General features: G+C 36.7%; 1 protein-coding gene across 1 annotated transcript; it reads left to right on the top strand.

Moving 5' to 3' along the window:
• Positions 1 to 7,862: 7,862 nt before the first annotated feature.
• Positions 7,863 to 8,369, top strand: LOC119805509 (PCNA-associated factor-like). The gene has a single exon (XM_038317466.1). It carries the CDS (start codon positions 7,908 to 7,910, stop codon positions 8,241 to 8,243), a length of 336 nt encoding a protein of 111 aa, XP_038173394.1. The 5' UTR covers positions 7,863 to 7,907; the 3' UTR covers positions 8,244 to 8,369.
• The last annotated feature ends 17,288 nt before the right edge of the window (positions 8,370 to 25,657 follow it).

Here is a 25,657-nt window from a genome sequence, read left to right on the forward strand (position 1 = left end):
TGAAAAGTCAGAGACAATTGTCATACAATTACAGATGTCCTCATTACCATTAATAATTTTTTGGCGGAAGTTTTTCCCAATCTTTTTTTTTATTTCAAGACAGGGTCTAAAGTATCTGTTTATATTGAGTCAATTTAAAAATAACAATATATATTTGTTATTAGTGGTTCAATGGATTGTTCCACAAATAAAAGAACTCATTAAGTCAACTGTGTTGGAAATAAATGTCAATAATAATTCATATATGCAAGATCCTAGGTTAAAAGGGGGAAAGATAATCAAAAGCTACCAAGATGATAACGAGTAAAAAATGTGGAGAAAAGATAGGGAAACTATCAAGAATAATTTTCCAGGTGAGGTAAATACTATATGTCAAGACACCTTAAAATATGAAAATCAGGAGATAATGAACATAACAGCACAGACGTGAATACGTGTTTATAGTATTCAATAAATGTGGAAGCTGAAAGGCAAACAGTAGACATTGGGGAAAATATCTCTGCCTTATTTATTTCATATACAGTTCATTTCTGAAAAAAAACTTATGAAGAGTAGTTTTCTCTTTATAAATATGGCCTGGTAGACAGGCAATGTGTGGGACATACTGATCACTTACTGCACCCCCTTCCTTATCTCTGCATCACTTCAATCAGACACTATTACTTATCATATGTTAAGTACATGATCATGTATGGTACGTCACAGAATCCTTAATATTGTTTTTTTAAAGTACACATGGATGTATGTTTTTTCAACTTACTTAGGAGCTTGTTAACTGCTCCTGCTGATAATGTTCAGCATGAGTTGCTATTAGCAGTGTTCCTTCCTATCAATTACATTAAAAAAAATCCAAGTTGCTAACATGGGCTATGAAATTTTTAGAAATATAGCAAAAAAATATAATTTTCAAGATACTTTATTATAATACCAGTTTGGAAACTGGAGACATTTCAACCCAAAATTTTCTGCTTAAACTTTTTATGGTGTGATCTTATTGTTCAAGAATTAACTGTTTTAGTTACATGATTCATAAGATCCCTTCCCTATTTTTAATATTTCCAAACATTATGAATTTCTATTATGAGTCTTATACATACAAGCAAATCTAACTGAAAAAAAGTGAGTGTCCATAGTCTTTAGTTCTTATTATTAATGCCCAGAAATTTCTAAATACTTTTAAAGGAGAAAATGATTAGCAAATTCTACATATATTTCTTCTTTCATTCTTTCACGCAGTCACCGTAATTTTTTTATTTCTTTTCTGTTTTTTTAATTTTATGTGTATAAGTGTTTTGTATGTATGCATCTCTATATACCATGTGTAGTACATGCAGAAGCCAGAAGCAGATGTCAGATCCCTTGGAACTGGAGTTAAAGTTTGTTGGGAGCTAATGTGGATTGTGGGAATCAATCCTTGGTCCTCTAGAAGACAACTAACTGTTCTTAGCCTCTGAGCCTTCTCTCCAGTCTCACTGTTCTCTATATTCATTTTTGTTGTTGTTTTTCTAATTGTTTCTTTGGGTAGGACTTTTTTTTTGAGAGAAGTAAGCAGATTTATTTGGCTTGGATATTTCTATTGATGTACCAAGTTATGGCTTCTATGCTAGGAAGTATCTATATTCCCAAGTGTCACTCTTATTGCAAGAGCCTGTCTTGTCCCTTGATGACATGTGAGATGTGTAGGCTGACTAATGAAATCTTCCCTGCAAACAGATGTGACAATGTCACTTATCTTCATTTTAAACCATTTGAGTACTATTTTCCATAACTGAAATTATTTCTAAACTTCTAATATAATTTCCTACAACTTTTAATTAGCCTCCTCTTACCTTTTCAAGGAGTGGGCAACTGTTTCTCCTAAATGGAATACAGGTATAGTAAAATTTGGTCTAAGCAAATCATTACATATATTTAACAGCAAATGGAACAGACATATAAAGTTAACAGTAGTATTGAGCTTTGATTATAAACTCTTCCCATGACCCTCTCCCATCTCCCACTGAAATTTAGGCTTTCTTCCAATTATTGTCATAACACTTGCTATAAACAAAATAACATATAAATACAATGTACAGTTATTTCAGTGCTGTCTGAATAAAAATATTTCTAGGATTGACCACTGCATTTGGGCTCCAATTTCCAATTCAATGGTTCACTCCCTGGGAAAGACTAATTCTCCTCCTTTTAACTGATGTCACTGCTTATAGTTCTTCAGTGATAAAATTCCATGAGATTTCCTCATCTGTTGGGAAATCAACTGGTGTTGTAATTGCTCAGGTTTTGTTTAGGCTGTGAAGATCTTATAGGTGTACTGCCCTTGTCATTAAAAGTCACAATCTCAAGCAGATCTCCTAGTATTCTGACTTTAACGATATTTCTGCCCTGTGTTCCATTATATTCCCTGATCTTTGGGTACAGGAGCTCTGCTATAGATGTTTTGGTTGGGCCTGGGCATGCCATGGCCAGTCGTTGACTCCATTTTCACTAAGCATGGCTTTCTGCAGTAGTCTCTTACTGCTAAAAAATGAAGCATCCTTGATAACAGGTGTGGTCTGCATCTACCTTTACACATAAAGCTAAGTGTTCGGAAAACAAAGTGTACTGGTTTGGGAAACTTGTAGAAGTAGTTTCTCCTCTATGGCCATTTGACAGATTTCTTCTCAAAAAAACCTGAGAATCTCAACATTGGTTGTCCATGGAGTGTTTACTTGAGGATTTGATTCAACTAATGAAATATGTGAAATACAGCAAGTTGAGTCTTATTAAACCAATATAAAAAGACTTCTCTCTCTCTCTCTTTTCCCCCCACCCTCTCTCTCTCTCTCTCTCTCTCTCCAACATAAGATTTCTCTGTGAAAGAGCCCTTGCTGTCCTGGAACTAGCTCTGTAGACCAGGATGACCTCAAACTCACAGAGACAGAGATCTGCCTGGTTTTGCCTTCCAAGTTCTGGTATTAAAAGTAAGTGCCGCCATCACCCAGCTATAATAATTTCTCAAACAATACAGTATAACAATGATTTATTTAGTGTTTTGTTGCATTATAAGTCTCTGTTGTATATAAGTGAGTAGGATGTGAGGATATTAAATGCAAATAACACATGGATTATGTAAAAGATATGTAAATATACAGATTTTGATATCATGGATAATACTCGAAACAAGTGGCTGTGTTTGGGAATTGGAAAAATGTCTTACTAGGTTTATAATAGTAAGAATTAGTATGGAAAATTCATTATTAGAATAGTAAATAAATTTCAGTTGCAAATTTTTATTTTCATAGCAAATTTTTATTTCAAGAAGCCATCCAACATGATCTCTAAATTGTGTGACTCTGAATATGTAACTGCATTTGCAATTACAGGAAACAATATGGTACTTTTCAATATAAAACTGATGTCCAGTTTAGAAAATAAATTTGTATATGTCTTTAACTTTTCTATCCTTTAATGATATTTTGTTAGTATCCAAAATGCTCCCAACATAAGGAGAGTAATTAATAACTAAGGTTTTCTGAGACATGAAATAATTTCACAAATTGTAATAGAAAATTGAGAGCTAATATTTCCCTTTGAACATAAGACAATCTGTCTCATATGTGAAAACTGACACAAGTAGATATGATTAGGATACATTATGATGTCAATTCTTCCGATATCTTTGTTAAATACTTTGAAATGTAAAGGCAGTCTTTAATGATTTACGGAACCTCATATCTTAAAGTTTTAATTGTGAAAGCAAAGTTGAATTTTGCTTGAAATAGAATAATGGAATCCATTGATAGAAAATAAAATAGGTTTCAGTTTAAAATAATATTTGTTGCAATTTCCCATTTCTACACAAATATCAGGACACATTTTCAGGGTTCAGTAGCCTTTCTTTGCTAAAAATTGATATGTTCTATGCTCTGTGTGTGTGTGAGTGTGTGTGTGTATGTGTGCCTTTTGAGTATTTCTGTATGTTTGCAGTGATATTAGCTGGAAGATAGTGGGTGGAAGACATGGGGCATTACTTCCTGTGATAGTTTTTGTATGGAACAAGTGCTTATTTTGCACCAACTGTGACTTCAGAGTCCTTTGTGGTTATACCAATAAATCACTTCCAGGGGATGTCATGAACTTATTAGTAAGATTTTAAATCTTTCCTCAAGCTTACTACTTAGTAAACACTGGAAGAACAAAAGGTCTCTATAGGCTCAGTGCTCAGTTTCCATGTAACACACACACAAAAGTAAGACCCCAATATGAGAGGACTAATTTACAATTAATAGAAAAATTGTATTATACTTGATATTGTCCAGTTTATGTTCTTTATTAATTCTGTAATTATGCAATGAACTGTTATATGTGGCAAAATTATCTTACTACTTTTTTTGCTGGCATTGTCCCTGTTTATTGTTCAATCTCTTTAACAACAACCTTGATAAGCTTATTTTTAATTATTCCCAAACCATAATCTTTGCAGGTATCATCTTTATTAGATTGATAAAAGTTTTCAGAAAGGCTCCCACATTTTTCCATTTTTTTTAATTCTCTGGGAATTTTACTGCAGGGCTTACCACAACACTAACATTTGTGTGTGTGTGTGTGTGTGTGTGTGTGTGTAATTAGAATCTGGGAACATCTCTAAAGCAAAAATTTCAAATAAGTTCATAGTTTATAATTTAGTGACTGTTAATTTTATTTTTTCATAACATTATCAACATTTGATTTGAAAATACTTTTAAAACACTAATTAATATATCTACCATAAAGCATAGCAGACATTTTAATAATCATGCACTATAATATTAATAGCAGTAATAATATCCCCAATATTCAGTATGTATGTAAACTCTGCCTGATAACATTCTGAATATCTCATTATTATATTTCTGAGCATTGCTGATATATTTAAATGAGTTTAACTTTTGTGGACTAATATTCCATTTTCTAAACCAATGGTCCAAAGAAAATTCAAAAGAGATGAAATAAATGCCCTGAGTATTTTTAAAATATATGTTCACACTTATATATTTATATATTACATATATATTTGTTACATATGAACAAATACCCTCATGGTCTTGCTCTGAGTATTTATGCCTTCCCCATTTTGCATATTTAGACTTAATCCCCAATATGATAGGGTAATCTGAAACTGCTCATTCATTTCTTGGCTACCCAAACCCAAATAATCACACAGAAACTATATTACTTACAACACTGCTTGACCTATTATTTCAGGTTTCTTATTAACTAACTCTTACATCTTAAATTAACCCATTTCTATTAATATGTGTATAGTCATGAGGTTTTGGCCTACCAGTAAGTTTCCAGCATCTGTCTCCTTCGACAGCTACATAGCATCTTCCTGATTCTGTCTTCTGTCTCTGTCTCTGTCTCTCTCTCTCTCTCTCTCTCTCTCCACATATATATGTATATGTGTATATATGTATATATATATGTGTATATATATATATATATATATATATATATTTCAAATTTTCAACCTGCCTTTATTCAGCCCTGCCATAGGCTGAAGCAGCTTTTTTATTAACCAATGGTAATAAAACATATTCACAGCATTCAAAGGGGAATCCCACATCATGATAGTAGTTAGGAAATGAGAGCTTTAGCTGATGATTTTATCATGGTGCTTGAGCCTTTGTAAATGGAATTGGTGTCATCAAAGGGTGGGTTGGAAGGGTGCCCATGTACCTATGTTGTTACATGCAGCGCACTGAAATGACAAAATATTGCCCTCTATAGGACTGAAGATGGCTCTCATCATGAATTTTCCATTGTCACCTCCATTTTGAAACTTGAAGCCTCCAGAACCATGGGAGAAAAATGATTATTGCTTACCAGAAACCAAATTTATTGTCTTTTATTATAGCAGCACCTTAAAAACAGAGTATATGTGTATTTGGTTCTAAAAATCCAGTGAGATAAGAAACATGTCAATTCAGGATGTGAAAACTCACTCTTCGAATTTTCCTTTTCCCCTACAAAGTAAATTGGTCTAGCATTCAGTTTTTAAGGTCCCACCATCAGAGGACCATGGCAATACTTACTTTCCCAGCACCCCAAAGCAGAACAACTCACTATATCACAGGCTAGGCATGTAGCTGTATTTTTCATATGTGAATTCAAATGAGCATTCAATAATGAAATAAGCATGGTATATCAGTCAGACTTAAGCATTTATGAAATGGGCAGACTGCCTATACAATATTTTTTTATCATTTTAGGTGTTCTAGTTTAATCTCAATATATTCATTTCATTTATTTCATCAATATCACCATGTTCTCACTCATTGTTAATGCCTGCGCTGTTCTTCTGAGAATGAAGAATGGGATGTGTAGTGATATTTCACGTGTATTTTAACAAATAAAGCTTACCTTAAGGTCAGTGCAAAGCAGCCTTCCTAGTCAGTCTTGCAGGCAGGCCCACACCTTTAATCCTAGCAGCCATACTAGTTAGCCATAGAGGCCAGGAAATGGTAGTGCATGCCTCTAATCCCAGTTTAGAGAAAAAATAAGGTGGTATGGGACAAGACCTTGCTCTCTCGCTTTTTTTAATTTTTATTTATTTATTTATTAAAAATTTCCACATCCTCCCATCCTCCCATTTCCCTCCCACTCACCCCTCCCCCTCGCTCTCCAGCCCTAAGAGAAATCAGGGTGCCCTGCCCTATGGGAAGTCCAAGGCCCTCCCTCCTCCATCCAGGTCTAGGAAGGTGTGCATCCAAACAGAGTAGGCTCCCGAAAAGCCAGTACATGCCGTAGAATCAAAACCTGGTGTCATTATTATTGGCTTCTCAGTCAGCCCTCATTGTCAGCCACATTTAGAGAGTCCTGTTTGATCACATGCTCGTTCAGTTTCAGTCCAGCTGGCCTTGGTGAGCTCCCATTAGATCAGTCCCACCGTCTCCATGGGTGGACGCACCCCTCACGGTCCTGACTTCCTTGCTCATGCTCTCTCTCTCTTTCTGCTCTTCATCTGGGCCTTGGAATCTCAGTCCAGTGCTCCAATGACAAAAAGGTAACCTGAATGGGAGAAGATCTTCACCAACCCCACATTAGACAAAGGTCTGATCTCAAAATATATAAAGAACTCAAGAAATTAGACATTAAAACTCTAATTAAACCAATTAAAAATGGGGTACTGAACTGAACAGAGAATTCTCAATAGAAAAAGTTCAAATGGCCAAAAGACAATTAAGGTCATGTCCAACTTCCTTAGCGATTAGGGAAACGCAGATCAAACAACTTTGAGATACCATCTTACACCTGTCAGAATGGCTAAAATCAAAAACACCAATGATAGCCTATGCTGGAGAGGATGTGGCATAAAAGGAACACTCATCCATTATTGCGGAGAATGTAAACTTGTGCAACCATTTTGGAAATCAGTGTGGTGGTTTCCCAGAAAACTGGGAGTCAACCTACCTCAGGATCCCGCAATTCCACTCTTGGGAATATACCCAAGAGATGGCCCAATCATACTACAAAAGCATTTATTCAACTATGTTTATAAGCAGCACTATTTGTAATAGCCAGAACCTGGAAACAACCTAGGTGCCCCTCAATAGAAGAATGGATAAATGGGTGTGGCACATAAACACTTTAGAGTTCTACTCAGAGTTAAAAAGAAAAAAAAAAAGACATCTTGAATTTTGTATGCAAATGGATGGAAACAGAAAACACTTTACTAAGTGAGATAACCCAGACCCAAAAAATGAATATGGTATGTACTCACTCATAAGTGGATTCTAGACATAAACAAAGGACATTGGGCTTATAATTCATGATCCTAGAGAAGCTAAATAAGAAGATGAACTCAAAGAAAAACATATTGGGGTTCTTGTTCAGTTAAGACATCCGCAGCTGGGGCGTTGGTGCGAATTGTCTCTTCCTGTGTGAACATGGTGCGGACCAAAGCAAACTACGTCCCGGGAGCCTACAGAAAAGTGGTGGCTTCTCGAGCCCCCAGGAAGGTGCTTGGCTCCTCCACCTTTGTCACCAGTTCTTCATCGTGTTCGTCGAGAAAAGCTGAAAATAAGTATGCAGGAGGGAATCCAGTTTGTGTGCGCCCAACTCCAAAGTGGCAAAAAGGCATTGGAGAATTCTTCAGGCTGTCTCGTAAAGATCCTGAAAAAGAGAACCAGGTTCCTGAGGAAGCAGGATGCAGTGGCTTAGGAACATCGAAAAGAAAAGCATGTCCTTTGCAACCTGATCACCCAGATGACGAAAATGAATAGAACTTACTCATCTGAATAATGTCTTCAGTTTACTTAGGTATTCTGGGATGTAAATTTGGGTAGATGTGTTTGTTTATTTGACTTGTTGACTACGCATTCATGTAGCCATTCAAAACAACTGGCTGTAAAAAGGGAGGATTTTTTTTATAATTTGTAAATTATAATTGCATACTCGAATTTATAATGTAATAAGATGCTTCTTTTACCTGTTAAGTTTCTTGCTAAAATCAACATTGCATGATGTTCTAATTACTAATCTACCGTCTTTGAGATTTGCTTAGATCTTTGTACTAATACCACATTATGGACACTTCGTTATTGAAATAGTGCCAAATTGTTATGGCTTGTTTGCTTTAAAAACTCAACTTAGTCTTTTTCACATTAAAAAAAATCAGTATTAACTGAATTTAATCGCTTGCCATTTCTTAAAATGGGGGGGAGGGGCAAAGATAAAATGTCAGCTGGGTGTGGTAGTGCACACCTTTGATCCCAGCACTCGGGAGGTAGAGGCAGGTGAGCCTCTTTGAGTTGGAGGCAAGCCTGATCTACAAATGGAGCTACAGGACAGCCAGTGCAGTTGTACAGAGAAACCCTGTCTCAAAAAAAAAAAAAAAAAAAAAAAAAAAAAAACCAAAAACAATACCAAAGAATCAGGAGCAAAGATTTCATGGATACAATAAAAGAATTTTTCTTGGATATACATTCATTTCAGTATCATAAAATATTACCTTTTTGCATATGTATTTTTTCCTTTTCTCCCCCAAGACAGTTTCTCTATGTAGTCCTGGCTGTCCTGGAACTCAGTCTATGGATCAGGCTGATCTTGAACTCGGTGATCCACCTGCCTCTGCCTCCTGAATGCTGTGATTAAAGACATTGCCACCATGCCCGGTTTTTGCCAATATTTTTAAAGTCGGGAGTAAAAAATTTGACAGATCATGCTATAAATCAAGTTTTATGCCGCAAGTCCTTAAAATTTCCCCTTCATTTCTCTCTCCTCCCCCACCCCTCTTTGGTTTTTTACAAGACAGAGTTTCTCTGTGTAGCCCTGGCTGTCCTAGAACTCACTCTAGACCAGGCTGGCCTCTAACTCACAGAGATCCACTTGCCTCTGGAGTGCAGGAATTAAAGGCATGCGCCACTACTGCCCTCCCCTTTACTTCTCAAGATGGTTTGATCATTGAAGAGATACGTATACTAATTATTTTGAGGCAGCATCTCATTATGTAGCCTCTAAGTGGCCTGTAGAGAAAGCTAGCTTTGAACTCACAGATCTGTCTGTTTCATAAATGCTGGGATCAAAAGTATGTGCCACTATGTTAACTGATATATTTGATTTTCTCATTGTGTTTTGTTTACTGACAGGCTATCAATTTTCAAAATTATCCATGTTCTTAGCAGCCATGTTTTTGTGTAATGTTTAAAATAAATGCGCAGTTTTGCAATACAGTATCCATTTGTGTTTCCTATCATCTATACTATTTTATTTCCAAATACAAATAAATGTATTGGTGTTATTTTTAAGTCAATTTACAAATCATTTGAGATCAGCTGATTATAGACTTTTTATGGTTTGTCTTTTACACTTTAGACACTAAGCAGAACCTCTTGATCCAATTACTTTGAAAATTATGTTTCTTGTTTCCTTTTTTGTTTGTGGTTTTAGCTTTTTAAATAAAGGTTTATTTTTATTTTTTAAAAAAAGAAAAACATATTATCCTCCTGGATATTGGAAGTAGACAAGATCACCAGGCAAAAGCTGGGAGCACGGGGGTAGGGGTGGGTTAGGGGGAAGGGGAGATGGGGAGAGAGAAGGGAGACAGGGAGGATTGGGGAGAGCTTGGGTAAATGGGGTGGTTGAGATGGAGAAAGGGTGGAAATGGGAGCAGGGAAGAAGATATCTTAACTAAGGGAGCCATTTTAGGGTTGGCAAGAGTCTTGGTTCTAGAGGTGTTCCCTGGTGTCCAAGGGGATTCCCCAGCTAGGTCCTTGGGCAGCAGAGGAGAGGGTGCCTGAACTGGCCTTCTCCCATAGCCACACTGATGAGTATCTTGCATATCACCATAGAACCTTCATCTGGCGATGGATAGAGAACTTGCTTCTCTTTTAGTCTGAAGATTTCATTGGGGTAAGAGCTCTCTACTGTCTCGACTGTTTTACTTTTCTGATCTTCAGGTTAAACCCGAATATCTGTCTCTGGGTTTTAATTATTCATGCTACAGGGATGAGATTAAGATGTGGCAGAGTCTAAGAAGGAGAAAGTAGAGAAAAACCTATACTTATATTTCAGGAAGAAACCTTTAAAACAATTGCATAAGTAAGAGTCTATAGATGTTGAAGCTGTTAGTCCCAGAACTGATAACTGCACATAAAGACAGCAGCAAATGAAGATTTGATTGTCCCCACTCTGACTTTCTCAAATGACATAAAGAAGCTTGCATGTTCTGGGCACTGTTCCCAGAAGTACTGCCTCCTCTCCCACATCCACAGACACTCTTCTGGGAACAAGGTGGCAGCATGGCAACCCAGATGAGCTGACAGTGTGTGGCCATTCCTGGAAGCACAGCCTTCTGGAGATGAGATTTCCAAGAAAAAAATCAAATTTAATTCTGTTCTATTTCTCACATTTGGTGTATTTTTACACTCACAGATTAATAGTAAGCAGCAGGGAAAGGCTTGCTTGTGGTTTTCGATCAACTCACTAAAAAACATTTTTTTTTTAACTAAAGACATTGCAGTTGGATTATCTGAGGCAGCATACAACTAAATATTATAAACAGTTACTTAGCAAACACCAACAGGTTCTTTTTCATTGCACCTGCAGGTCAATATCACTGTTTAAAACATTTGCTATTAAGCTAAGATAGTTACTAACTGACAGTGCAGCTGAGACTTCTTTATTATGACAAGGATTTGTATGTTCTGGTGATTTTATCTTGGGCTCATGAGTTGGTAATTACTAACAGTGACCTCTGTGTGCACTCAGCAATCTCTTCCTCTGGCAGAACTTCTGGATTAGATAGTTTACTGAAGGCGGACCACACCTGGCACAAACAGAGATCCTCTGGATTCAAGAGCAATTTAACTTTTGGTAATTTCTGAACTTTCAAATGTATTATCTCATCTTAGATATGTAGACAACCTGGAGAGGACATTAGTGCCTTGATTTTCAAATAAAAAGAGTCACAATCAATTCATGCAAAATCCATAAGATATAGTTATCTGATTACAAACTTTAAATCTGCAGTATAACTCAGTACTACATATGACAAGTATGAAAAATATTACATGTTTCTACCAATTTTCTACTTTATTTTCATATAAAATTACACCATGTATTCCCCTTGGAATGGATGGATATTTGTCCTATTTTAAATAAAAGATTTAAAAAAATTCTGCTTCTCTTTCTGGAAAGACACTCATTGAATAGATATTCAATAAGTTGACATGCAATAATAAAGAACTGGAATTTATAATTCATAAAGTTTTCATTTTTAGATGTTTGTAAAGAATACATCTTGTTTTATAATTCAAAAAAGACCAAGTGCTCTCTGATATTCTCATCAGAGGGATCAATCATAATGCCTACAATGCAATACATCATGACTCAGTGGGTTCTCAAGGCCTGGTGTAACTTTCTGTTTACATGTCAGTTTCCCACCATTGTATCAGGAAGATCAAAGAAGGAAGTCACACTGTATTAGTCTCCAAGTATATGGTTCTTAGTACAAAACTGGATATATACTAGTTTTTCAATAAATGTTTTGTAAACATAAATGACTCTAGATATATAAAGGCTTGCAAAAATTTAAGAGTTCAGATATTAGTTAGATCAGATTAAGACTTAACTAGCAAAAGGAATGAGTCTGAATATTAATCACAACTTCAAAACACACATATTTTTCTCTTTTTATTACCAATTTCATCATTCAATGAGTCAATCAAAATCATTGAGTAAATTTACATGCTGTATCTACTACCCTGTATGTCTCTTCTACCTGTCATCCAGATTTTCAATATTGAATATTTGTTATAGATCACATTAAAGGTGATGATATAATGTAACTATCCAAGCAAATCTTTTTTTCTCAATACTCAAAACAGGCTAGCATTTTTGATAATTTCCAAGGACCACTGCATTTTTTATTTCAGTATTCATGTGGTTTTAAACAATATCATCAATACATTTATTATAAGATAATACGATTTGAGACTTTTTAAAATCAATTGTCTTATTTTCCAGGAGTAAAAACTGTAAAGACACAAAATATTGCTGACTCTATCGTGTATGCATGACTCTATCCAAGGAGAATGGTTTCTGATTTATAGAAATGATTGTAAAGAAAGAAATCACACATTAGTAATTATTCTTCAAATACTTTACTCGGGACAGATCTGTTTGTGTATTGTTTGGACAGAGTGTTAAAACTTGAGGGAACACTTATTCAATCTACTGATCTGTCTTACTGCTGAATTTTATTGTGTAGAATTGCCAGTAAAAAATGAAATTACTCCCTCCTTTCTTGTTATGATTATATTTGTCAGGCCAATTGTTTTATGTATTTGCTGGGAGCTGTCATTCAGATACAAAGATCTATATAGCTTCCAAATATTGATTTCTTGGTAAAGACTCTCATACTGCCCCAGAAAAAAATGTATAAAATTCATTAGGTGCTATCAATGTCTTGTCTATGCTATTTTCCGGCAGTCCAAAGTACTGATCATTGTTTCTTGTATTTCTGTTTTGTTTGAGAAACAGTGGTGCAAGGTCTTGTTGAGTGAACTTTTCCTGAAAATACTCAACGATTTTAAGATTTACTCAACCCAGCTGGTACACCAATGATAGAGACAAATATATGATTCTTCCAAAGGTAAGTTTGATGAACTAATAAGTTTAATTAGGACACACTGTGGGTATTTTGTGAGTGTCTGTATCATTAAACCACCTCCCTCTTCTCTTTTTCTTTCTCTTTCTTCTTTCCATATATATATTAGATAGATGGATAGATAGATAGATAGATAGATAGATAGATGATAGATAGATAGATGATAGATAGATGATAGATAGATAGATAGATAGATAGATATATAGATAGATAGATAGATAGATAGATAGATAGATAGATAGATGATAGATAGATAGATAGATAGATGATAGATACAATATCGATATGGATAGATCTCAGAAGTTAATTAACAATAGACCTTACAGATCTTCTGGGAAGGATGAGACCTCTTAAGATCCTCTTTACTCTTGTCCGGACCCTGCTACGGCCTTCTCTACTCTTGACTGGAAAGTATACTTCAGGCAAAAACAGATGCATACTGCAAGTTCAGATGAACATTGGCCATGTTATGCTGGAAAATTGCATTCTCAACACTCCTTTCCACTCTTTCTTCTGTGATAGTCCCTGAGGTTAGGTGGCAAAGACATAACATTTGTTGCTGATCACTCAACAGTCAGTTATTTTCAGTGCCTTGGCTGTCAAAGCAGTCAGAAAGCTTCATCAATAAAATGTGACAGTAGCAATAACTGACGTGAAGTTAATTCTTTAGAGAGGAATCTTCTGTTCCTAGTGTATACAGTTTTGTATTGGGTTTGGAACTCTCTTATTTAAACAAAAAGAGGAGGTTCTGTGGGAGCATAATCTGCTCCTTCAGTCTGTAGCCTTTAAGATTCCAGCCCATGTGGGCGTGGTCTTTTATACTATATATAAAAAGCAGCAGTAACCATGCACCCCCTCTCCTGCATCCAGCTCACGCTTCCAGCTGCTACACTCTATGCCTGTTCACTCAGAGGACTGTTTTCTAGGACAGTAATCTGTAAGTTTTCCCCTTAAATAAATAACCCTTTTATTATCCATAATTTGGAACTGTTGTGGGATTGTTTTGTGACTTATGCCTTCAAAATTCCTCTCTAACGAATAGTGAGAAGAAGAGGTGGGTAAACTGCATACCTGCAGAACTCCCCCCACTCCCTAGATCCCAGATTCTGTCCCAAAGACCCATTCCTCTGCACCCCACCCCTATTCTGCCCCTCTGCTCACCCTGCTGCCAGGATTTTGTCTCAGCTCTTCATATTTCTACTGCGCAGGTGCAGCCCACATCAGTCAGAAGAAAAGGTGAGTGGCCCTCCTTACTATAGAACTGCCTGATTCCTAGATTTAGTTCCCAAAGCTGCATTACAGTACTACCTCATACATAGTCTTCTCCCACTATCTTCACCCTTCCTTATTCCCCTCCCTGCCTCCTCCCTCAATGCTGGCAGAGTTCTGCTGCCCAGGAGCAAGCCACACTAGTCAGAAGAAGGGGTGAGTGACCCAGCTGCCTTTGGAACTGCCCCACTCCCCTAGATTATAGATTTTCAAAAACCCATTTTACTCCCCCACCCTGTCCTGCCCTGCCACCCAGCCTGCTGCCCTATGCCTGTCACCAACACAGGTGACCTTACACTGCCCAGGTGCAGACATAAGAACTGATGCATGCCACAACAATTTGAAGAACAGATGCAGGCCAAGCAAGCCAAAAAAAAAAAAAAAAGATAAGAAAACTTAGGCAGAGACTCCCTGCTGAACCAGGGACCACATCTGCCTCCAGAATCACAGAAAGATGGCTACCAGTGGGCTTCCCCTATTCACTCAGTGTCCCCAGTCCCCAGACCTGTCCTCATCACTGTATCAAACCTCACCTCTGGCTGAGATAACCTGTCACATCAAAGGCCAAGTTAGCCTCCAGAAGTCCAACCCCTAACTTGGACAGAGAATCCTTACTAGACAATGGAAAAAGTAGGCTATCATAAACTAGACAAAAAGATCAGAAGACCTAAGAGGAAGCAGAAACCCAGAGGAAAAACTCTCATCAAAGACAAACTCAGAAATCAGAACCTAGACCTATGATTAGCCCAAACTGTGATGTGTAAATGTCAATGTAAGAACACAATCAGCAATAGAACGGACAATATGACACCACCAGAGACTAGCTATACTACAACATTGAGACCTAAGCATCCAATGCAGCTGAAGCACAAGAATGCAACCTTAAAACCAACGTCATGAAGATGTTACAGGTACTTAAAGAGGAAATGAAAAGAACTTTTAGAGAAATTGAGGGAAACACAAGCAAAATTGGAGGAAAGCAATAAGCCCCTTAAAGAATGACAATAAAGCCAAGATGTGGTGCTTTGAAAGAAAATGGCTTCCATAGTGAGTGCCATTATTAGGAGGTGTAACCTTGTTGGAGTGAGTGTGATCTTGTTAGGGGAAATGTGTCACTGTGCAGGCTTTGAGGTCAGAAATATGCTCAGATGTTACCCAGTGAGATGGACCCTTTCCTGTTGCCTATCAAAATGTAGGACTCTCAGCTCCAGCACTATGCCCATCTGCAAGTCACATGTTGCACCATACTAGTAATGAACTAAATCTCTGAAAATTGAAGCCATCCTATCTTACTAGGGTTGCAATTGATGAAGAAACACCATGACCATAGGAACACTTACAAAGGAAAGTATTTCACTGGAGTGGCTCACGTACATTTTAGAGGTTCAGCTCATCATCATCATGGTGCGGAACATTAAATGCACATGTAGACATGGTGCTGGCAATGGAACTGAGAGTCCTACATTTTGCAGGCCACAGGAAATGGCCTGAAAAATCACACTGAGGAAGGCTTCAGCCAAAGAGACCTCAAAGCCCATCCCCAAAATGACACACTTCCTCCAAGGCTACATACACCTCCTTCAACAAGGCCACACCTCCTAATGATGCCATTCTCTATGTGCTTATGGGGGAGGGAGGCAATTACATTCAAATCATCACATTCTTCTCTCTATCTGCTGGAAGCTTTTAATAATGTTTTAAAGCCCAAAGCTCAAAGTCTTTTCTGAGATTCATTCATTCTCTTAACTGTAATCCCCTGTAAAATTCAAAATCATAAAGCAGATTACATACTTCCAAAATATAATGGCACACGATATACATTACCATTCCCAAATACAGAGAAGAGAGCATGAGGAAATACTGGACTAAAGAAAGACCAAAAACCAACTGAGCAAAGTCCAAACACTATCTCCTTGTCTGATGTCAAAATGCCCTTCATCTCTTCAATTCTTTCCAGCCTTGTTGACTACAACACACTTCTTTCTCTTGGGCTGGTGCCACTTCCTGTTAGCAGCACTCCTCAGCAGTATCCTAAGACTCTGATATGTCTGACATCTTGGGGTCTCCAAGGCAATCCAGGCTGTAACTTCGCAGCTCCATGTAATGGCCTCTCTAAGCCTCCATTCAGGGACACACTGATATATGTCTGGCCTCAATGGCTTTCCTTAGAAAATAGAAGTAGAAGCAAATTCCACAACCCATTTCTTTATCCTTAACTATAAAGTCAGAACCATGTGACTGAAGCTACCAAGTTCTACTGCTTTCTGGGGCTGGAATATGGCCCCATTGTTTAATTACATCATCACCAGCTTTCTCTTTGTGATTGTTCCCTTACTGCCTAAGTTTTGCTTTTCTTGAACTTGTTCTGTAGAACAAGATGACCACAAACTAATAGATCAACCAGCTTCTGCCTTCCCAATGCTGGGATTAAAGGTGTGAACTATCATGTCCAGTTCTAAGTTTTACTTAGTTCCTTTCCACAAATTGGAGAAGGAGCAGGGTGAAATCTTGCCCTAGGTGGCCATTCACTTTATTCCATTTCTTAATCTGTTTAGCTCCTCAAACACAGAACTTATTTGCATTTCACTTTTTGGTGTTCATTTTCCCCTTAAATTTTACATTTTGTAATTTTTATCCTGCTAGACTTGCTCTTTTTCATTATAAATCTTCATTAGAGTTACCACTAATAACAACACAACAGAGTCTATACCAGGCGTTTTGAGATTTCCCTTACCTTACCAAGGGAATTAATCTAAAACTCTTAACTTTAGCCTCAAGCAAATGTTTTGGACAGGGCAAAGAGCAGCCATGTTCTTCACCAAACAAACAAATAAATAAAATAACAAGAGTATTCTCTAAACAACATACGAAAATTTGTTTCCTCTATAACCTCTTGAGTAATCCTCCCCCACATCAAATCACATTCAATATCACTGTTTTCTATGGTCCTACTAGTATGACTGATTAAGCAGCATTTAAAACATTCAACCAGCTTTCTAATCGACAGTCCTAAGGTCCATATTTCTTCAAACAAAAACATGGTCAGTCCCATCACAATCATTTCCTAGTCTTTGGTACCTTTCTATTGCTGTGAAGGGACACCATGATAAAGGCAACTCTTATAAAGGAAATCATTATTTGGGGTGACTTGCTATTGCATTTTGAATATGATTGACACCCATAATCTCATAGGAAGCGGTGGTATTAGGAGGTGTGGCTTTGTTAGTGTGGGTATGACCTTGTTAGAGGAAGTATGTTACTCTGCAGGATGGGCTTTGAGGTTTCCCAAGCTCAGAATACTACCCAGTGACATAGCCTATAGCCTCCTGTTGCCTGTAAGATATATCATTCTGAGCTTTCTCTCCAGTACCGTATCTACCTGGATACTGCCATGCTCACCAGAATGACAATAAAGGGTTGAACCTCTGAAACTATTAGTGAGCCACCCCAAATAAATGTTTTCTTTTATAAGAGTTGCCTTTGTCATGGTGTCTCTTCATAGCAATAGAAACCCTAATTGAGATATCCGTTTACATTTTAGAGGTTTAGTTTATTATCTTCATGGCAGAGGATATGTTCATGTGTAGGCAAACATAGTTCTGGCAAAGTAGCTGGGAGTCCTACACCTTGAAGATAACAGAAAATGGTCTGAAAATCACACTGAGGGAAAACTTGAGCAAAAGAGACCTCAGTGTCTGCCCCCATAATAAAACACTTCCTCCAACAAGGCTACACCTAATTCAACAAGGCCATACCTCCTACTATTGCCATTATCTCTGAGCTTATGGGGGCCAATTACATTCAAACTACCACACACCTCAGTTAAATGTATTTCCTTTATAAGATTTGCCACAGTCATGGTGACTCTTCATAGTAATAAAAGCACCAACTAAGACTGATATTCGCACTAGGGACAGTGTTTTGTGATAGGGCCAGACCATGATTTTGTATGTAGTAATGTGGACTTTGGGAGTTTAGGTTAAGAAAGCAATGGAATGCTGTAAGTGCTGCTTAATTGTACATACTATTAGAAGTATGGGAAAGAGTGGTGCTAAGAGTTATTTGAAATGGGGTGGGGCTGGTTCAGGAAGTTTCAGAGGAGAAGAATTTTAGTAGGTTGCCTAGACATCTTCCTCGTGATATTTTGGAGGAAAAGTTGCTGGTAGATCTTGACCTCTTGGTGATGCACTAATTAATGGAGATGGGTTAAATTAAGATGTAAGATTTAGAAAATAAGAAGCTTGAGCTAATGGGCCAAGCAATGACTTAATTAATATGCTTTCTGTGTGATTATTTCAGAGCTGAGCAGCCAGGAACCAACAAATGGCCTCCTTTCAACAAGCAGCCCCAAGAGAAAGAAATGTGTTGCAATCAACAGAATTGAAAGAGATCTGAAGAACATTTTGATACCAGATATGAAATTGCAGAGTTTGCAGTTTGCCCAACTGGTTCTCAGTCTTGCTTTAGCCCAGTATTCCTTTGTTATTTTATCTTCCCTGTTTTGCGAAGGTTATGTATATCCTGTGATATTATATATTTGCAGTATGTGATCTGGTTGTTGTTTTGTTTTAATTTGTTTTGTTTTGTTGCTTTTTTGTTTTTGCTTTTTAGAGGTGATCAAAGATATGAAATTGCAGGAATCTCTGACAAGATTTTAGTGTTTAGACTTTTAAGTAAATTTGAGACTGTGTTAGACAATGGGGACTTTTGAAGTTGGCCCGAATATATTTTTGCATTATGCAATAGCTACAAGTCATTAAGGGCTGTGGAGTGGAATGTTATGGCTTGAAAGAGAATGGCTCCTGAAGGGAGTAGCACTATTAGGAGATAGGGCCTTATTGGAACAGGTGTAGTATTGTTGGAGGAGGAGGAAGTGTGTCACTGTGGAGGCAGACTTTGAAAACTCATATATGCTGAAGTCACACCAGAGAAACAGACCATTTCTTGTTATCTGCCTATTGACATGTAGGACTCCCAGCTCCAGCACCACATCTGTCTACATGCCACATGTTTCACCACAATGAATATGGACTGAATGTCTGAAAGTATCTAAGTCAACACAACTAAGTTTTTCCTTTATAAGAGTTATTGTGGTGCTCTGGAATAATCCTTCTGTACAGTGTGAAAATGTACTACTCTATTTCATTAATAAGGAAGTGACCACCACCACAACCAAAGTAATAGGAATTAGCAATTATTGGTCATTGATATCTCTCAATATCAATGGACTCAATTCCCTCCAAAAAGACACAAACTTACAAAATCAGTATGAAACAGGATCCATCCTCCCCCTGCATTAAACACACACACACACACACACACACACACACACACACACACACACACCATAGCATCAAAATTATACATAACCACAGAGTAAAGGGTTGGGAAAAAAATTTCCAAGCAAATGGACACAAGAAGCAAGCTTACATTTTAGTTATTTTAATTTCTAACAAAATCCAATTCAAACCAAAAGTACTCAAATGGGTTGGAGAAGAACATTGCATATTTGTCAAAGGAATAATCCCCCCAGATATAATATTTCACTTCTTAACATTTATGTACAAAATATAAGGGCACCCCCATTTATAAAAGAAACATCACTAAAACTTGAATCACACATTGAACATCACTCATTAATAGGGGGAGATATCAATACCTCTCATCAATGGACAGGTCATTCAGACAGAAACTACACAAAGAATAATTGATCTAGCAGGTATTATGAATCAAAGGGACCTAACCAATATCTACAGAACACTTCAACCAAACACAAAAAAATATACTTTCTTTTTATCACCTCATAGTAACCTTCTCTAAAATCAACACAAACTTAGTCTCAACAGATACAAAAAAATTGAAATAACCACCTGTATCCATCAGACCATAACTGATTAAAGTTGGATCTCAACAATACCAGATATAACTGAAAACTTACAAACTCATGGAAATTAAACAATTCTATATCAAGTGACTTTGGGTTCAGGCCAGAAATAAAGAAAGAAATTAAAGACTTCCTAAAATTCAGTGAAAATGAATGCACAACATACTGGTATAGGAGGTCCCTTTGTGTTGCATTCATTGGTTAATAAAGACTGCTTTGGGCCTGTTGATAGGGTACAACTTAGGTAAGCAGGGAAGACAGAACTGAATGCTGGGAGAAAGAAGATCAGAGTCAGAGAGATGCCATGCATCTGCCAGAGACAGATGCTGGGAATTTTACCCGCTAAGCTACTGCCACATGGCTATACAAAGATTAATAGAAATCAGTTAAAGTAATATAAGAATTAGCCAATAAGAGATTAGAGCTAATTGGCCAAGCAGTGTTTTAATGAATACAATTTCTGTGTGATTATTTCAGGGCTAAGCTAGCCAGGCAGCTGGGACAAACAAGCAGCCCCCTTGCAACAACATATCCCAAATTAAATGTTCTTGACCATATAATCAGGTGCTGAAAAATTATTTGACAAAATTCCAACACCCCTTATGATAAAAGTCTTGGAGAGATCTGGGATAAAAAGAACATACCTAAACATAATAAAAATCAATATACAGCATGCCTATAGACAATATTAATTAATTTTAATGACTAATTAAATAATATTATATAGAGAAAAACTTAAAGCAGTTCCACTAAAATCGGGGACAAGACAAGGCTGTCCACTCTCTTCATATGAATTTAACATAGTCCTTGAAGTTTTAAGGAGATCAAAGGGATACAAAATTTACTCCAAAATTTCAGTGTCCCTCTTATATATAAATGATAAATGGGATGAGTAAGAAATCAGAGAAACAAATCTTTCATCCTTCCCAATAGCCACAAATGATATAAAATAAGTTGATGTAACTATAACCAAAAAAGTCAAAGACTTGTATAACAAGAACTTCAAGGCTTTAGAAAAAGAAATTGACAAGATATCAGAAAATGGAAATATCCCTGTGCTCAGGGATGAATACTATTATCCTAGTAAAAATGGACATATCACTAAAAGCAATCAACAGATTCAACACAATCCCCATCAAAATTCCAACACATTTCTTTAATACCTTCAAAGAACTATACTCAACTACTGAAAAACAAAAACCCAGTATAGATAAAATTGATCGTGAACAATTAAAAAAAAACTTCCAGAGATATTACTATCCCTGATTTCAAGATTTACTACAAAGCCTTAGTCATAAAAACTGCATACTATTGTCATACAAGCATTCAGACTGAGTAATGAAATCAAGTCGGTGACTCAGATAGTAATTCATACACCTTATGGACATCTTATTTTTGACAAAAAGCCAAAATTATACAATGGCAAAAAGAAAGTATCTTCAATGAGTATTGCTCATCAAACTGGATACAGACATGAGGAAGAATTCAAATAGATCCTAGCTATCATTCCCTGCCCAAAACTCAAGCTGAGTAGACCAAAGACCCCAACATATAACCAAATACACTGAACCTAATATCAGAGAACGTGAAAAATATCGCCTTGAATGCATCGGGACAGAAGACAAATTCCTGAAGAGAACACTAAAGCCCAGGCACTAAAACTGACAATAAACAGCACCTCAGGAGACTGAAAAGCTTCAGTAAGGCAAATGACAATATCACTAACACAAAATGACAGACTCCAGAAGAGGAAAAGATTTTTACCCTCCCCGCATCTATCAGAGAACTAAACTCCTAAAATATGAGGAACTCAAGAAACTAGCCATCAAAAAAACAAATAATCCAATTAAAAAATGGGGCATAGACTAAAACAGAATTCTCAACGTAGGAATCTCAAATGGCCAGGAAACACTTAAAGAATTGTTCAGTATCATTAGCCAACAGGGAAATGAAAATCAAGTTGACTGAGATTTTATCTTACACCTTTTAGAATGACTAAGATCAAAAACACCAGTGACATCTCATGCTAGAGAGGATGCAGAGCAAGGGGAACAATTCTCCACTATTGGTGGGAGTGCAAACTTATACAGTCAGTTTGGAAATCAACATGGCAGGATTTCTTGGATGATCTGCTATTTTCTGAAAGGAGGAGGAGGGGGAATGGACCTGGTAAAGAGAGTAAAGGGAAGGCAGAGACTGCGAGGAGGGGAAACTGCAGTCAGGATGTAATATATGAGCAGAAAATAAAAATAAAAATAAATACCATGACCTCTTAGGTAAACTGAGGATGGAAGGCTGCAGGGGAGGGAGGGAATGGGGGATCTGAACATGAAGGATCAGGATGATCGAGTTGGGGGCAGTTCAGAGGCAAAAGTAACGAAAGATATCTAGATAAAGGGAACCATTTTGGGTTTAGGGAGAAATCTATTGCCAGCGAAAAACTCTCAGGGACCCACAGTTTGACCCCAGCTAATACTACCAGCAATAGTGGAGAGGGTTCCTGAACTGGTCTTCCCCTGTAAAGAGATTGGTAACTACCCTAATTGTCATTAAAGAGCCTTCATCCAGTAACTGATAGAAGCCAATGCAGAGAGCCACAGCTAAGCACTGGGCCAAGCTCCAGGAGTCCAGATGAAGAGAGGAAGGAGGGATTTTACAAGCAAGGGATTGTATGAATCACGACCATGAATGTGAAAGCCTCAGAGGCAATTGACCTGAGCTAGTGGGGGTGTACAAACTCCGGACTAACAACTAGGTTGCATGGGACCAATATAGGCCTTCTGCTTGTGGATGACAGTTGTATAACTTGATCTTTTTTGGGGGTGGGGCTAGGAGTGTGGTCAGGATCTATGCCTGGCACATGAGCTGGCTTTTTGGAACCTATTACCTATGTTAGGATGCCTCACCCTGCCTTCATACAAGGGAAGGAGCTTGGCTCTTCCTCAGTTTGATATGCCATGCTTTGTTGACTACCATGGGAGACCTGCCCCTTTCTTAATGAAGAAGGAGTGAATGGGGAAGTGATTTAGGAGGTGGGGAAAGGAAGCAGGAAGAGAGAGGGAGGGGAAACTTTGGTTATTATGTAATAAAAATAAAATAAAATAAAATAAAATAAAAAGATGAAAAATATTACAAAATCCAAAACAGGATGAGAAGATTCTGACTTCTATCAGTGGTTTTTCCCAAAGGTCAATCAATATACAGTGTCATGGAGAGTAGGAGATACAATAGTTAAACTCTAACGTATAAGAATACAAATTTAACACACAAAATTCCTATATATTAACAACTGACTATAAAAATAAAAGAACAGTGAAACAATTTCATTAAAAATAGTCACCTACATTGACCGCCCCCAGATATGACAGGGACCCAATTGAAACGGGGAGACAAACAGCAGCTATAATAAAAAGTTTAAGGCTTTCCAGGATAAATAGAGAAGACAGCAGTACACTGAACACTCACTCATCTGACCATTTGGCACTGGAAAAAAATTACAATAAGGAAAGTAACCCAGGTTAAAAAAAAATGAAAGTGCTTCCTGTCTTCTCTTGTGTATGATCATAACTCAGATATTTTTGCTTTGTGTGTTAATTTTGGAGCAGAAACAATAGCCAGGAACCTAGAATGGAGCCTATTCAGTGGGAATGGCTCATTAAGGGAGCCAAGACAACATATTGCAGGTTAAGACAAAGGAATAGAGTGAAATACTGAAGACAGACAAGCTTACTCAGGGAAGGACTTGGGAGTATTAGGGATCCAGGTAGTAAAGAAAAGGACAAATCCAGAAGACGGGAACATACTATAAAAGCTCATTATTTCACGACTCAATTAAAAATAATTTGAGGGATGGTAGAAGACCTACATATTATCAGTTCTGCTAATATTCTTGTATTGATGGAGAAGATTATCGCAGAATGCACTCCATACTGAGGAGTTATTGTCAGTGGAGAGTTACTGGGGCGAGGAGAATCATTCTATTTTGGTGGATGTGTTCACTGGTAGAGTTTTCTATGCTCCAGCAGATAACCTAATGCTAATGAATGTATGGGCAATGTTAATTGATCTACTGGGTCATTAAAAAAGAAGTCATAGTGGTAGGAAGGCATAAGAAGGAGTTATGAAGAAGTAGGAAAAAGAAATGCAGGGGTGGGGTAGTATAGGATAGTGTGCTTTAATCCATGTGTGAAATTCACAAAGATGAAAAAGTTCCTTGAAAAACAAAATGTACAAATCTATTTGTCGTACAAATAATAAATAATTTTCATAGAATAAAATTAACTGGCATATTTTAACTTTCTCTGCTGCTTCTGCCAGAGACAATGGCCATCTGACACACAGTCATGACACCATGCCTTCCTGACAACAATGGAGTTTATGCCATCAAATTGAAACTAAAATAAACCTTTATTTATTAAAAAACAGAAATAATAAATGTTAATTTAATTTGAATAAAAGGATATATAAAATACTATATTCTGTGGATATATAAAATACTATATTCTGTGGAAAACAACATGGGGATTCCTTAAAAACCTAAATGAAGTATTACCATGGATACAGAAATCATGCCTCCGGGTGTACTTGCAAAGTAAATCAGTGTGTCATAAAAATGTTCACACTCTTATGTTCATCACAGCATTAGTCAAAATAACTAAATTATAACTCAAAATAACTCTGCCCATCAGTAAAAAAATGGTCAGAGAAGATGTAGCAACATGGTATCATTGTCAAATGTGAGAACAAATAAAATCTCAGATTTTTTGGCATCAGTGGTGAGCCCTAAAAACCTTATTCTAAATTATAAATCATATACAGAAAAGTACATATCACATGTTCTTTTTTATAAGGGAAATCTCAAGACATCATGAAAGTAGACAATAGAATTCTATGTACTCTACAAATTTAGAAAACTTTTGTTGTGCTGGCAATGGGTAGTTAAATAAGCTGTACAATGATTTATCAAGAATCAAAAAATAAGATTAAGATTGAGATTCATTTCATAAAAGGTGGCTATAGTCAGTGATAATATGCTATTTATTCTAAAGTAAATAAAAGTAAATTACAAAATATCAACAAAACACAACTGGTTTTCAAATAAAGTAAGATTGATATGTTAATTATCTTGATTTAATTATTATACAATATACATACATGTCAAAACACCACAGTGAATCTCAAATTATAATTATACTTTGTTAATTAAAAGGAGCAAAAATTTTAAATAAATATACCATTCTTCATCTCTTTTGTGAAATGTTCTAACATTTTATAGACTTTTAAATAACATTAACTTTTATTAAAAAGTCACATCATGATAGAGTCTATAAAATGTCTTTCAACATTATTTCAAATGACTTTTTAATTTAAAAAAT

The sequence above is a fragment of the Arvicola amphibius genome, chromosome 1, assembly GCF_903992535.2.
Source record: "Arvicola amphibius chromosome 1, mArvAmp1.2, whole genome shotgun sequence".
Lineage (NCBI taxonomy): Eukaryota > Metazoa > Chordata > Mammalia > Rodentia > Cricetidae > Arvicola > Arvicola amphibius.